This window comes from Osmia bicornis, chromosome 3 (assembly GCF_907164935.1).
Source record: "Osmia bicornis bicornis chromosome 3, iOsmBic2.1, whole genome shotgun sequence".
NCBI classification, from domain to species: Eukaryota; Metazoa; Arthropoda; class Insecta; order Hymenoptera; family Megachilidae; genus Osmia; species Osmia bicornis.
The window spans coordinates 3890136-3903438 of record NC_060218.1 but is presented as its reverse complement, the minus strand read 5'-3'; the positions used below and the strand labels follow the sequence as shown (position 1 = coordinate 3903438).

At 28.2% G+C, this 13303-nt stretch overlaps 4 protein-coding genes across 4 annotated transcripts; 2 read left to right on the top strand and 2 right to left on the bottom strand.

Moving 5' to 3' along the window:
* The first annotated feature begins 53 nt into the window (after positions 1-53).
* Positions 54-3162, top strand: LOC123987641 (protein lethal(2)denticleless). The gene is made up of 8 exons (XM_046284935.1): positions 54-198; positions 402-646; positions 739-919; positions 1002-1230; positions 1299-1504; positions 1580-1782; positions 1874-2084; positions 2158-3162. Exons 1-8 carry the CDS (start codon positions 156-158, stop codon positions 2826-2828), a joined length of 1989 nt encoding a protein of 662 aa, XP_046140891.1. The 5' UTR covers positions 54-155; the 3' UTR covers positions 2829-3162.
* A 75-nt stretch (positions 3163-3237) lies between these two features.
* Positions 3238-5631, bottom strand: LOC114870962 (acylglycerol kinase, mitochondrial). Its single transcript, XM_029176289.2, has 8 exons — positions 5043-5631; positions 4797-4916; positions 4330-4720; positions 4135-4250; positions 3881-4065; positions 3663-3806; positions 3470-3588; positions 3238-3398 (listed from the first exon to the last, which is right to left on the bottom strand). The coding sequence occupies exons 1-8, from the start codon at positions 5150-5152 to the stop codon at positions 3285-3287; spliced, it is 1299 nt and encodes a 432-aa protein (XP_029032122.2). The 5' UTR covers positions 5153-5631; the 3' UTR covers positions 3238-3284.
* Positions 5632-6014: 383 nt separating this feature from the next.
* On the top strand, positions 6015-10029 carry LOC114871247 (DDB1- and CUL4-associated factor 8-like). Its single transcript, XM_046284934.1, has 13 exons — positions 6015-6315; positions 6569-7103; positions 7177-7437; positions 7504-7593; positions 7660-7889; positions 7957-8100; positions 8174-8397; positions 8472-8637; positions 8719-8881; positions 8952-9082; positions 9162-9281; positions 9346-9462; positions 9551-10029. Exons 2-13 carry the CDS (start codon positions 6656-6658, stop codon positions 9716-9718), a joined length of 2262 nt encoding a protein of 753 aa, XP_046140890.1. The 5' UTR covers positions 6015-6315; positions 6569-6655; the 3' UTR covers positions 9719-10029.
* A 642-nt stretch (positions 10030-10671) lies between these two features.
* On the bottom strand, positions 10672-11885 carry LOC114870974 (transmembrane protein 147). The gene is made up of 4 exons (XM_029176313.2): positions 11692-11885; positions 11397-11535; positions 11087-11308; positions 10672-11010 (listed from the first exon to the last, which is right to left on the bottom strand). Exons 1-4 carry the CDS (start codon positions 11790-11792, stop codon positions 10759-10761), a joined length of 714 nt encoding a protein of 237 aa, XP_029032146.1. The 5' UTR covers positions 11793-11885; the 3' UTR covers positions 10672-10758.
* Between the last annotated feature and the right edge of the window lie 1418 nt (positions 11886-13303).

Here is a 13303-nt window from a genome sequence, read left to right as displayed (position 1 = left end):
TTAACCTTTTGTGAACCATAACCAAACTGTTGCTACATGAAAACATTCTTAATTCTTAAGTGCGGGAAAACTGTCAGATTTTCCCGCGTATAAGCTTGTGTATATGAATAGTTTCTGTTGCTGTGCAATAAACAGTGATTTCATGTAGTTTCAGAATGAATCTAGTGCATTCTATTGTAGAACGTGAAAAAGGATGCGGTAATTTATATTTAATTGTTTTTAACTATTTGTAACTGATTAAAAATTGAAACAAATTATAAGTATTAAAGGACAGGTTATATGTAACTTTAACTTCATAGTTAATGTCATGTTTAGGATGATATTTACACGTTTCACTTGCAATGTTAGCTGTTAAACATGAAATATAAGTTTCGCAAAAGCAAAATACTTTCCTTTTTCAGCATCAATACGTGATTATGATATCGCTTTATACCGTTTAAAATGCTATCAAGATGACGTTTACCGTGGTATAACACCAAATACAAACGCGCTTGATTTTAATCCAGAACCACCAGTTTTTGCTTGTCGATTTTGTACTACAGAAGGATACGAACAAATAATTGCTTTAGCAAATGAGGATGGAAAGATTGCTCTACAAGACATAAGCATTAAAAAAGGGTCAAATCAACCATTGGAAGGAACACAGGTATTATTACAAAATGTTTGAACAATACTAATTAAAAATGTTATCATTCATTCGTGATAATCTTCAAACAGAAACATTTAAATTATTTTCAGGCACATTGTAATGCAATATTTGATGTTGCTTGGATGCCAGGAGAATTAAAATTGGTCACAGCTTCTGGTGATCATACTGCAAGATTATGGGATGTATCTGGATCTGAAATAAAACAAATTGATTATTTTCATGCTCATACAAGAAGTGTTAAGACTGCAGTGTTTCGTTATCAGGACAAAGGTATATTTTAATATTTGATATATTTAATCAGTTATATGCTTAATAAGTATTTAAAACTATTTTTGAAAATGAAATGTTTTAGCTGTCTTTGCAACAGGAGCTAGAGATGGTTCTATCATGATATGGGATATTAGAGCCAATCATTATGAACGCCCCAAACCAGATAATTGTATTTCTAATGCACATAATGCTGGCACTATAGGTAATGTAAGACAGCGTAGGGTAATTAGTCAGGTATCTAGATCACAAAGTATTACTGGTTTGGCATTTCAAAATGATTTTACTTTACTTTCTTGTGCTGCTGGAGATGGGTAAGTTTATTATTATAAATGAAATTAATCACATGAAGTAACAATGTTAAGAAACATTATTGTTACAGTTTGATAAAGGTGTGGGATTTACGTAAAAATTACACTGTTCATAAAAAAGAGCCTTTGGCTAAATATACAATGAACTATACTGGACATAGTGCAAGAAATGGATTTTCATCACTATTAATATGTCCTGCTAGGATTACATTATATGCAAGTTGTATGGATAACGTTATATATGCATATAATATATCATCTTATAATCCTAAACCGAGTAAGTATAACAATAAAAAACTAATTTTATTTATACTAAATATTAATAGTATATTTATTATTTTTTATTTATTAGTGGCAGAATTTTATGGGCATCAAAACTGTACATATTATGTTAAAACGTGTTTAAGTCCTGATGGACGTTATATTGCTAGTGGTTCCAGTGATGAACTTGCATACATTTGGCGTACAAATAAACCAGGAACACCAATTGTGCAACTGTCTGGACATACTGAAGAAGTTACGTGCATTGCATGGTGTAACATTGGAGAAAGCAAAGTATTAATCAACATCATTAAACGTTATCTTTGACTATTTAATATATATATATATATATTACCTAATGCTAATTTCTTTGAAAATATTACAGATCGTAACATGTTCCGATGATTCGTGTCATAGAATTTGGAGAGTTGGTTATGAACATAAAATAGAAAATGAAGAGATTCAAATATGTGGTCATGCAGAAGCTATTGTTAACAAAAATCCTTTAGAAAATTTGAAGTTAGAAACTACACCAACTGTTACTCGACGATGGGTTGCATCTCAAGAATGTACTCCTGGATCCGATACCACACCAAGTACGTAATTACATATTCATAAAAATGTCATTTTAAATTTATTATTTTAAACATCATTATGGTTCTCTATTAGATGCTACTCCTGGGCCTAGTTCATCAGATACTCAAATTGGCGATTATCACGGTTTATATACTGTTAGTAATTCGATGAAAAGAAATTATTCCCAAATAGCAACTGGTGGATCATGGACGGATGGGAAATTTAAATCCATTTTGTCACCTATAAAAGAGAATTTTGAATTTGTTGCCAAACGAGCTCATTTAGAAAATCGTGGCGCACGAAGGTTATTTAGTCCTGGTAATGATATTAATCCATTAAGTAAAAGCCATAAACCTGATGAACCAAGTACAAGTTCATCTGGTATAGAAATTAAAAATAATGAAATTTACTTTTCGCCGACATCAAATCTTCCAAATTTTGTAATTGATGGTACAGCGCCGCATTTACTTCAACTTTCTCCAGAAAAGTATAAAGAAAATATCGACTGGTTAACACGAATACGAAAAGAAAAATTTGAGCAGAAAACGAGAAAAACAGTGTCAGAAAAGTTAGCTAGCCCTAATTCTCATATTACATCAACTAAAAGAACTGGTAGATCACGATCAACAGAACCACAGAAAGTATCTAAAGTATCTAAAAGCCCAGTTCCTTCTTTGTTAAATTTTTTTAAAATTACCGGAAAGGACTGTGAAACAAATGTATATTGCGATAGTAGTAAAGTAGTATCTTCTACAAAATCTTGAAAATAATTTTAAATTTTGCCGTTCATCAGACTGTATTTTAATTATTTAAAGTTTTATATACATATTTTATTAGAAATTGATTCTATGAAGTAATAGAGTCGTATTCAAAATGTTAATTAATGAGTGTGATTAAAACTTCAGCGCGCTTTCTATTGATTATTATGTGGTACCTTACATAACAGTTAAAGTTATAGAATTTAAAACGTAAGATAAGTGACATTTACTACACAAGTATTACAAAACATGTAAAAATGGATTATATACTCAAAAGTGTCATGTACTGTTAGTAGTAGCATAGGATATCTTTTATACAGAATAAATTATTTTTATAATATATATTAAACAAATATTTTCTTATTTAATTTAGTATCATAAAAGATGGAGAATTAAAGTATGAAAGTGCAAAATATGCAGTAACTAATTTTTTAATTTTATTTGTATTATATATATTTACTATTAACTATCTAATTCAGAATAAAATACTTTCACCGCTCGAGAAATTAAGTTAATGTTAATTGGTTTGAGTTCATATTCATCATTATCAATGTGTAATGTACATTCTTTGTCCACCTATAAACAAATTGATATATATATATAAAATTAATATCAAGATAAAATTGTTGAGATCATAAAAAATTTACCCTTTGTGGAATTAGTTCAATGTTCTTTGCCTCTACAATTTGTTCGCATTCTAATTTATTACTGTTTTCTTGTTTCCATCCTTGGGTCATAAATGAAAGATAATTAATATTCTTTGGACCTGCAACATTAAAAATATTTCACGATAATATAATATTTAAATATTTATTAAATATAACATTTGTTTTTAATTACCTATTTCTATTTTTAAAGATGATGGTGATGCAACCTGTAGCTTATTTATATTAGATGCTTCTATATGCAATTCGCTTGTTGAAACAGATAGTTCATGAAAAATGCCACAATTTTCATTTATTACCTTACTATAGTCAATAGTATCTAAAAAATAGAATGCTAGAGGTGATTTGTTGGTTTTAATATTTATATTAAATTTTTAATTTATTTAAACATACCTTCTGTGATAGGATTTCTTGGAACAAAAACATGCCACCATCTTTTATTCATGTTACTAGGTACATTTAAAAAGTTCTTTTGACTACAGCGAGAGCAACCTTCACATGGGGGTGTATATTTTATCATTGCATTGCAGTACTGATTTAAATTCATTTTATAACCATTCAATATGTAAGTTACATATCTGTAAAATTTAATAAATACACATAGAAATTAGAAGCTATATTAGAGAATTTATAAACAGGGTACATACTTTTTTAAAGGTCCCCAATACCAATACTTTTTAATTAAAGCATGTGCATCTTGCCAAGCACCCCATTCGATTGCTCCCATAGCATAGATTGGTTTTACTGGTTCTTCAGGATTATGCTTCAATCATGAAACAATGGATATAAGGTTTACAATTCAGTAAATTAATGAAAATTTATTACATGTAGTTAAAACATACTTCAATAGGTTCAATTTCAATTATATCCATCATTTTATATTTCTCACTTATAATTGCTATTGTTGCTTCTAATATCTGTTTCACGTCAGACAAATGATCATATTCATGATATAAGGATTTTGCAATTTTGCTTGTTTGTCCTAATGGCAGAATACCAATAGGACATTGTTTAACTGAATTAAGATTAGCATTATATTTTCTGACTAATCCTGTCAAAACATCAGACAAAGTACCATCTCCTCCTGCCACAATGATGGCATCTGTAGGTGTATCTAAATCCATAATAAGCTTTCTAGCTGCATTTTCTGATTCAGTTTGTAATATGGTCACAGCTATTCCAGCTAAGTGTAAAAGAGGCTCACAATAATCTTTAAACAATTTTTTAGCTTTCCTATAGGTAACAACAATTATTGTTAATAATCAAATTATTATTTAACTTCATATTTATAAATCAAATATAAGCACACCCTTTTTTAGCAACTGGATTCAAAATAACAGTCACATGTCGAGGCTTTAAATTTGTTGGAAGTGAGTTATCACCATATTGTGATATACTCTTACAATATTCTCTCATTAATTGTTTTGTGCTAAAAATAAGAATATTTCCATTAAAAAATTGTAATTAAATACAATAAAACTCTAATGTTTTTCAATTTATATTTATTTGTATCTCAAGTATAATACAAATGTTTATGTTTAAAGTAATATCTTACTCATATACATCTTTACTATATGAAACTCCATATGTTAAAAGTGCAGCTCCTACAAGAGATTTCTTCCAGTTATTCCTAATAGTTCGACAAAAAGTCAATACCTTGGCCATTATTTTAACACCTTAACTTTTAACAAAATAACCTCTATAAATCTGTAGTCCTCATATCATATACCTATTAACACTTTTATTGAAAATCCTTAGAAGATCATAAAGGTATCAAGAACACTGATGCTAGCAAAAATAATGTTTAAATATTTTTCATTATAATACTTTATACAGAACATTAACTTTTATCACTTGTTATAACCTCAACACCTCCTATATTTATCAATAATTCATACAACATAATGTTTCAAAGTACGATTTAGGAAACTTAGTTTTACAGGAATATAATCATTTTTTAATTTTCTTAACTTTTTTCAATTATGCGGTGTTAGTACAATATAACAGTTGTATTTTACTATATAAACTGATTGGAGAGACATGTTTAATATTCCACGTGCTTCAGACTGCTTCAGATAATGTATATATTATCCATTTCAATTTCAATGTAATGAATTATATATAGATTAATAATAATTCTTCCATATTATATGTATATATTTCTACATATATTTATAAATATCTCTATATGTCAGTTAAATCAAATTAACAAATTTAACATAATAAATACTGCTTTATTATGCATATAAATAATAGAATGACTTATGATTTCATTTAGTAAAATATTTGAATTTTATAAATCATTATAAAATTGATGAAAAAATACTGTATCAAATATAATTTTATACAGCAGTTACTCCATCTATATGTTTAAATTACGAAAACTACTATTGGATCAGTCAATTATATTGTGAACTACCTACCACCTTCGTTATTTTTTTGTAGATAAACTACGTTGACAATAAGATACTTTCATACGTATCAGCCATTTTATCAGGTAATTTCATTTAAAAAAAGAAATGAACAATAAATTTATGTAACGTGTAAATGTATATATACACACGTTTGATTCGTGCTTTTTATAAATCTGTAACATTAATATGTTTTTGAAGATGACAGATGAGTGCAATCATCGTTTTGATTCTGTCACTTGTCCATGATCATGTATAGTAACTGTATTTCATAAAACGCATTTTATACATAAGATTACGTTTACGTTAAGATTTCATAAATGTTACGTATTTTCTGTATCTTTATGCATGTACTGTAAAGTATATATTTTACAGTGATTGCGTATAATTACCTTAAACCAGAATAGCTTTGATTATGTGGGTTAAATTTTTGATTTTACATTTATTAATATTTCGTTTGTATTTTGCAATGTCTTGCATATAAATATTATTAAAAATTCTCAAAACATAGTCTGTAAGCTTGAATGTATATTGAAAATGTTTTAAGATTTGTTTATATTTAAAATACTAAATTTCAATCATATTCTTATTTAATCTCCTTTAGGATTATTTATTCTTGTCTGTATTTCTATTTGTAGTATGTAAATGAATATTTTCAATATTTTTACAGGTAAAATTAACATAAATTATAGGTGTTATGAAAAGTATGAAAAAAACATTTATAAAATTGAACATAGTGTTTTGGTGATAATAAAAGATGGATGTTAAGGATTATCACAAGGTGTGTGAGGAAGTATATGATACTGAACCTTCTACATCTAAAGAGGATACTGTAAACAGTTTACAAAATATTGCGTTAGAAGAAATGAACAATATCTCAAAAGGTAATGAAGTTGAAATAAATGAGCTAAAAATGGAAGTTGAAACATTAGAAGCAGTAGATCAAACTCAAGCTGAAAGTAAAGTAATTCAAGAAGTTATTGAACCTTCTATTGATGATAAATGTGATGTTAATACAAAAGATATATTTGGACCAACTGAAGACAAAGAAACAGTTATAGAAACATCCTTTTCTATTGTAAATTCAAATGTTTCATCAGAACCAACAACCTCACAGGACAATACTCCTTCTTCCTCAAATGACATTGAATCAAGCGGTTCACCTTCTAATGATCAAAATAAAATTAAACGAAGTATTTCCAAAGGTATTATAACAATTTCTTTTGTCACTTAAAATTATTTGGTTGTACATGTACTATTATTAATTTTGATTTATAGGTCAAGTAAATGGTGATAGTGGCATTTCAATGGAAAAATCTGGTAATAGTTCTGATGAAGATTCAAGTAAGCGGCAAAAGCTGAATGAAACCGTGTCTAGTAAATCAAAATCTGACGATGAAAATGTAGATAATGTACCAAAGTTTCATAAGTTAAAGTCCAAAGTAAAAAAACGTAATTATCGCAGTAAGAGACCTCCAGCAGGAGAAAATGCAGATAGTTGCAATGAAGGAAGTACTGAAGATGTTGAAATGAGACAAGGTAACTTATTAATGAAAAATACGTAATATTTAAAGAATTCCATTGTTACATTGTGTTCAAACATAGAAACAGAGGAAAGCACAACATCTAGAGGAGCAGAAAATCGTGAACGGGGATTGGAAACAAATAGTGATGGTCCAGATGTTGAAGATGCAGGTATGTATTACTAAATGCATATTATTTTATCAATTTAATTTGTACTTCATATTTTTACTTTTCAAGATGGAAATGATTCAAATGAATGGACAACAGCCAGTGAAGAAGAGTTAGAAGAAGCAGAAGAAGATATTCCTGCTTGTTTAAAGAAAGAAAAGCCAAAGCCAAACTGGTTTGTAGTGCCAGAAATTATTCACCGTGAAATGGGCAACAATCCATTATTTCAACGTCGATATTATGGTTCCTTGCATGTCGTAGAACGTTTAGAACTTGCGTATAAACTCGAAGAACATCAGGTACTTATCATATTGTACATTTTTAATTTCAGCGATTGGAATATTAAATTTTATTTTATTTTTTAAGGGCTGTGTTAATGCTTTAAATTTTAATCAAAGAGGAAATTTACTAGCTAGTGGTTCAGATGATTTGGCTGTAGTTATATGGGACTGGGCAAAAGGGAAAAAGCATCATTCTTTTGATAGCGGTCATAGAAGTAACATGTTTCAGGTATGCAAAAGAGGTATATTAGTATAGATTTGCTCAAGTTTGTAATCCTAATTCTACAGTTTACGATTTTTAGGCAAAATGGTTACCATTTCATGTAGAATATTTAATGGCTACGTGTGCTCGTGATGGACAAGTACGTTTATTAGATGTTAGACGTGGTACATCACGAAGAATAGCAATGCATCACGCGCCTACTCATAAACTTGCAGTTCATCCAGATGCACCTCATGTTATAATTTCTGTTGGTGAAGATGCTAAAGTGTTATCTATAGATATTAGAGAAGAAAAACCAACAAAGTATGTTGTTTAATCAGTACTTTTTACTTGATTTCAATTTTTCTATAATACATGGAAATGGTTTTGTTGTATAGATTGCTAGCGGTGAAAGATGGGTCTTCTGATGTGCAATTGTACAGTGTTCATTCAAACCCGCTTAATAGTAATGAATTTTGTGTTGGTGGTCGGTCTCAAGTGGTTAGAATATATGATCGACGAAAAGTGTCTGCACCGTTACATAAATTATGTCCTGATCATTTGGTATGTTTTTGTATTGTACAGGATTAAAAGTAAGATTATTTATCACATTATCATTTAAACTCAATTTTGCTCAAATTGTAGGCTGGGAATAAACATGCACACGTAACTTGCGCTGTATATAATTATAATGGAACCGAAGTTCTTGCATCTTATAACGACGAAGACATATATCTGTTTGATACAGTGATGCCTCAAACTGGAGATTTTGCTCATCGATACCAAGGTCATAGAAATAATGCCACTGGTATGTAGTGCATTCATTAAATGTATTGTTGATTACTTTTTCCTAATATACTATTTTATATACCACATAGTGAAAGGTGTAAACTTTTTCGGACCAAAAAGTGAATTTGTTATATCTGGATCGGATTGTGGATACATATTTATCTGGGACAAGAATACTGAAGCCATAGTAAATTGGATGCCCGGTGATGAACAAGGAGTGGTATGCAGTTGGATTAAATTAATTCAGAAAACATGTAATTTAAACATTATACAAATTATAAAAACATTTTGCTATGTAGGTAAACTGTTTGGAACCTCATCCACATATTCCTATCCTTGCAACAAGTGGACTTGATTTTGATGTGAAAATATGGGTGCCTTCTTGTGAACATCCTCCAAACTTAACAAAGCTAGCAAGTGTATGTATATTTTAGAATTAAGATTTCATTTAAGAAACATATATATTTCTATATGTTTTTTTAGTGTGTTAAATCCAATGCGATTAATAGAGCAGAAGATACTGCTAATGAATCTGATGCATTTGATGGTCAGATGCTTTGGATATTGCTAAGAACCATCCGTCATGCAGAAAGAATAAGAGTATGTATTAAATGATAAGCTTATATTAATAAATAACGTATAATATTCTATATAGCATTTTATTTAACATGTTGATACTTTGTTGTAGAATCACAGTGCACGTAGAGGTTCTAGTGATCGAAATCGGAATGTGGCGGATGATGATGATGAGGATGATAATGTTGATGATTCTTCGGATGACAACGATTCTTCCGATCATAGTGATAGTCAGTCAGAGGGAGATGGAATTAGAACATTACAGTGCCCTCCATCATAGAGGTATTTAAACGGATTGTTTCAAGTTTCATAAATTAAAATTTACACGATGTCTTCAATAAATGTTACTAAATATTGACAATTATAGGGAAGATACATAAAAGAATGTAAAAGTTCCATAATCCCCTCTCAATTTATCTTTTTCTACCAGTTTAATAGTTTGTGCTTATTAATGATAGAAACAGTGTACGACTATTTAATACAATAATCATAAGAGTAAGTGTGCATTGAATATGTATAAAAGTTATTGTTACGAATATGTACAGTATTAGGTGATAATAACAAATAATACAGTTCTATTTCTAAAAGTAATGCGTAATTGAGATTTCTTTTTATTCTTTAAAAATTACAAAATTTAATAGCAGTACCTGTGTTTTTTATTTGTTAATAGTTTTCGATGTTTCAAAGTATTAACGAATTGTTTCGTAATTTGATAAAAATGAATAAAATACTCAAAATAAAATGTTAAAATTTTCATTTAAAAAGTTATTAAAATACTTGTTTGTTATATGTTATAAACATAAATATCAATACAATATGTACAGTATTAAGTAGACTTCCTTAGGGAAAATAGCGTTAGAGGGAAAGTAAGAATTCTCAAAAGTTTGATTTCGACGATATTGATGTTAAAAATAATTCAGAAAAAATCATATAATTTTTATTTATTAAATATTATAAAATTTAAGAAATATGAATAATAAACCAAATATCAAATGAAATTTTGAACCCGTGAAAGTTTGGGGGGCAGCTCGGTATTTCGCCATTTTCTCTGAGGAAACCTACTGTGCTCGATACTGCATTACGTATAAGTAATTAGGCATATGAATAATGCAATTGATCTTAAAAAGATGCCAAAACTGAATACCAAAATATAATATATAACTAAATAAAAGACAAATTAATTGAATCTTCTATTTTGTTGTGTAAAATAAAAAATTAAATAAAACATAATGATGCGATTCATTACCAGAATAGGATTTATTTTGTTACATATATATTACAACAGCCCAAAATAAAAAATATATTCTTTAGAAATATTATTCAAAAGATACCAATAGAATGAGCAAGATCTGCATAAATATATAATGTTGTAATACCCATAATAAATGTGGTAATAGCTTTAACAATAAGAGTTGACCATGGGCCAGTTAAGAAAAATACTATAAGAAAATCTAACACAAGCTGCCTATAGACAGTAAGTATGAGCATGCTAACTACTATTGGAACTAAACCTCGTTTTAAATCATGCCTTGACCATAACCATACAAGTGTTGCCATAGTTATATGTTGCACCTACACATATTAAAAATGAAGTATTTAATATACAGCTTTTTTATAAGTTATGTAATTTTGTTATATATTTACTTACTAAATTAATATTAGATTCAAGACTCTTCTGAATGTATTTCCAATCAAATTCTGCACCTCTTGCTCCAACCCATAACAAAAGAAATCTAGTAAGCAATACTTCAGCTCCAGCCCATCCAACTCCAGCAGTTAAGACTTTTGCATGTCCCTTACCAGGTATACTATTTAATACTAATAATATTCCTACTAAGTCAGCTAAATCTATTGATGATTTTAAAAATTCCTAAAAATTATATTTTGTATTAAATATATAGATTACTTTTATTACATCAATATATAGTTTAATGAAAATGTTTAATGTAATCACATACACCAATTATATCAAAACCTTCTTCTCCTACACTGTCAGCTGTAGGAAAGAAAGTAGCAAGCGCAAGCATTTTTACTAATTGAGTGAATATATAAATACCCCCAGCTTGAATGCATTTCCAAAATGCACCATATTCAGATCTGAAAATTTATATCGAAACTTTTAATAATTATTGGTCTTTTAAAAGCTTAGATTATAGTTATAGTTTTCTTATTACTCCCAAGATTAAAAAACAAACTGAAAAATAAAAATAACCTCAATTATAAATAGGTTAGAAACAGATTAAGGGTACTTACAGGCCTGAATATTTGTAAGTAAGGTAATATGGAACATATACTAAAGCTAAACAATTTCCGAAATGATATAATGTCATATTTTCAGTATTATTTATGTTCATTTAATTTATAAATCAATCATTTTTAAATAAAACGTATTCACTTGTGAAAGACGGCTATGCGAGCGTCAAGACCGAACTTCGAATTCCGCGTCGGTAAAACAGTCAACGTTTCATCGCATCGTAATATTGCATTCCCGAAAATACTTTTCTGAATTTAAACTATTGTTTCCCAATTAAAAAATATATAAATCTTTTTATAGTAGCTCTTAGCTTGATATCGCTTTCTAAAAGTTATCTTTAGAAAACGATATCAATTACCGGGTCACACCACGTGGAGGTGGCTACATTAGTGACCCACCCTAAAATCATAAGAACGTGAAACCATTCAAAACAGACAACATAAAATAAAAATTTAAACAATACAATCATGAAATAGAAAAGAAAATTAACATCCTAATATCAGAAACAATTGAGAAAATAATAATAATTTAACAATAAAATGCTGTAACGGAAAACATAATTATTAGGATTAGATATACAATAACGTGACACCATTCAAAACAGACAACATAAAATAAAAATTTAAACAATACAATCATGAAATAGAAAAGAAAATTAACATCCTAATATCAGAAACAATTGAGAAAATAATAATAATTTAACAATAAAATGCTGTAACGGAAAACATAATTATTAGGATTAGATATACAATAACGTGACACCATTCAAAACAGACAACATAAAATAAAAATTTAAACAATACAATCTTGAAATAGAAAATAGAATTAACATCCTAATATCAGAAACAATTGAGAAAATAATAATAATTTAACAATAAAATGCTGTAACGGAAAACATAATTATTAGGATTAGATATACAATAACGTGACACCATTCAAAACAGACAACATAAAATAAAAATTTAAACAATACAATCTTGAAATAGAAAATAGAATTAACATCCTAATATCAGAAACAATTGAGAAAATAATAATAATTTAACAATAAAATGCTGTAACGGAAAACATAATTATTAGGATTAGATATACAATAACGTGAAATCATTCTAAACAGCCAACATAAAATAAAAATTTAAACAATACAATCTTGAAATAGAAAATAGAATTAACATCCTAATATCAGAAACAATTGAGAAAATAATAATAATTTAACAATAAAATGCTGTAACGGAAAACATAATTATTAGGATTAGATATACAATAACGTGAAATCATTCTAAACAGCCAACATAAAATAAAAATTTAAACAATACAATCTTGAAATAGAAAATAGAATTAACATCCTAATATCAGAAACAATTGAGAAAATAATAATAATTTAACAATAAAATGCTGTAATAGAAAACATAATTATTGGGATTAGAATTTAAATAAAAATTTCAATAATAAAATGCTGAAACAGAAAATACAGTTAACATTATAATTTTGATTACAATTGAAATAGTAAAAGCCGAGAACAGAATACATAACTACCATTGCAATCTCAGAAATAGACAAAAAATTGAGAATTTAAGCAGATGTAAAATGAAAATACAAGATATAATTTATGTG